Below are 2,190 nucleotides of genomic sequence, written 5' to 3'. Positions count from 1 at the left end.
TTAGGGCTATATACATATATGTATATATATGTATATATATGTATATATATATATATATATATATATATATATATATATACATATAAATATATATATATATATATATTTTACATCTTATTGTTAAAATAAATATATATCCAAATATTAAGCCAACGCAAATAAACTGATGATGTTGATAAATAAAATAACACTGAGAAGTCAAATTAAACAAGAAAAGTTAGTCACGACTAAATAGTATTTAATGTTGACCCCCAAAACAACAACACACCTATTAATTATTTCTTATACTACTGGAGTGACAATAGAATGAAATTATTTTATGAAAATATTTTAAAGAATATACCTTTTTTTAAAAGTAGATACTGAAGTATGGAATGACAGACGGACATTTGATTTTTTTTTCTGTAGTAGTTATAAAACAAAAGAAAGAACAATAATAGTAGTAATAATAATAATAATAATAATAATAATAATGATGATGATAATTTTACCAGGCAGGTCCAGGAGTTGCGTGTAGGTGTTGCAGTGGTAAAGTTTAGTGGAGATGAGACATTCAGCCCAAGGTCCTTTGGTCCCCAGATCGTCCATCTTCATGCAGGTGTTCATGCTGTACTTGCAGAGGACCACCCAGTCATTGGTGGCACTAGCTACAACTATGCCCACCCAGCCCAGGCAGCTGCACACGAAGCCAACTATCTGCAGGCAGGAGTTGGCCATGGCTGAAAGTAACAAATGTCCCACCAAACTATTGAAGTGGATCCAAGGTCTGATGCGCACTAACAGAGAATGAAAACTCTCTCACGTCACCGTTGCTTTTATAAAATGTAGTCAGAAAGAAAAAATAGCAACACACTTTTCGACCAATCAGAAACTTTTCCAAAACGTTTAAGTCTGCCCACTTTTTTTTATTATTTCGGAGCTTAAACATTGGAGGACTTTTTGCCAGAGATCTGCTGCCACCTGGTGGCCGTTCTTATATATTTTAATCATTGGAAGACTATTTTGTTTCATAGATCTGCTGCCACCTGGTGGCCGTTCTCATATATTTTAATCATTGGAAGACTATTTTGTTAAATGAGCCTTTTTGTGACATTAACTCCTTAAACTTTTAAGGAGTCTTACTTTCTTTCGGCTACATTCATGCTGTATTTTAGCCATAACTTTTATGGTGTTTTTTTTTCACGTTCAATTGTAATAAATTATTACATACATTTTATTTTAAAGTGAATTACTGTAAAAGGAAATCAGTGCCAATCTGATGACTGCACTGTCATTTATATTATTGTTGTTGTTGTTTTTAAGTAATCCATACATTTGATGGTATAAAAAAAACATAATTTTACTGTCAAATGTGCGGTCGTTTTTACACAAGTTTACTGTAAATGGAAAAATGCTGCAATTGTTATTTTTATGGAAACATGTTGGCCACTTGTTGGGTTTTTACCATTAAGATTAGGGGTTTTAAATTTTTTTTAATGGTAAAATTCTGGCAAATAAAATTGCCAGTTTTTATTTTACTGTAAAATGCAACTTTTTATTTCCAGAAAAAAAATCTGTATATATTTTACAGTAAAAAAATAGTTTTTCATAGTTTCTCATAGTCACTGTCACCGACGTCCCACTAGGGTGAGTTTTTCCTTGCCCTTATGTTGGCTCTGTACCGAGGATGTCATTGTGGTTTGTGCAGCCCTTTGAGACACTTGTGATTTAGAGCTATATAAATAAACATGTATATATATATATATATATATATATATATATATATATATTTATTTATATATATATATATATATATATATATATATATATATATTTATTTATATATATATATATATATATATATATATTTATTTATATATATATATATATATATATATATATATTTATTTTTATATATATATATATATATATATATATATATATATTTATTTATATATATATGTATATATATATATATATATATATATATATATATATATATATATGTATATAAGAAATACTTTAATTTCCGCCCACCTCAACCTCCCACCGCCTGAAAAAGCGACAATTTTCCCATTAATTTGAACGAGGATGAAAGATTTGTGGATGAGGAAAGTGAGAGTGAAGGACTAAAAAGAAAAAAAAAAAGTTAAAAAGGGCAGTGGGAGCGATTCAGATGTTATTAAACACATTTACTAGGATAATTCTGGA

The 2,190-nt window shown here is 28.8% G+C and overlaps 1 protein-coding gene across 1 annotated transcript in view; it reads right to left on the bottom strand.

Annotated features, from left to right (window-relative positions):
• cldn11a (claudin 11a) overlaps window positions 1-769 on the bottom strand; it is a 9,522-nt gene extending 8,753 nt beyond the window's left edge. Inside the window, exon 1 of the mRNA XM_061896285.1 lies at window positions 492-769. Coding sequence (XP_061752269.1) covers window positions 492-717 — 226 coding nt within the window. The 5' untranslated portion in view covers window positions 718-769. The remainder of the gene's footprint in view (window positions 1-491) is intronic.
• Window positions 770-2,190: the final 1,421 nt, after the last annotated feature.

The sequence above is a fragment of the Nerophis ophidion genome, linkage group LG03, assembly GCF_033978795.1.
Source record: "Nerophis ophidion isolate RoL-2023_Sa linkage group LG03, RoL_Noph_v1.0, whole genome shotgun sequence".
NCBI classification, from domain to species: Eukaryota; Metazoa; Chordata; class Actinopteri; order Syngnathiformes; family Syngnathidae; genus Nerophis; species Nerophis ophidion.
Note: the sequence above shows the minus strand (reverse complement) of the source record. Positions and strands in the feature narration are given on the sequence as shown.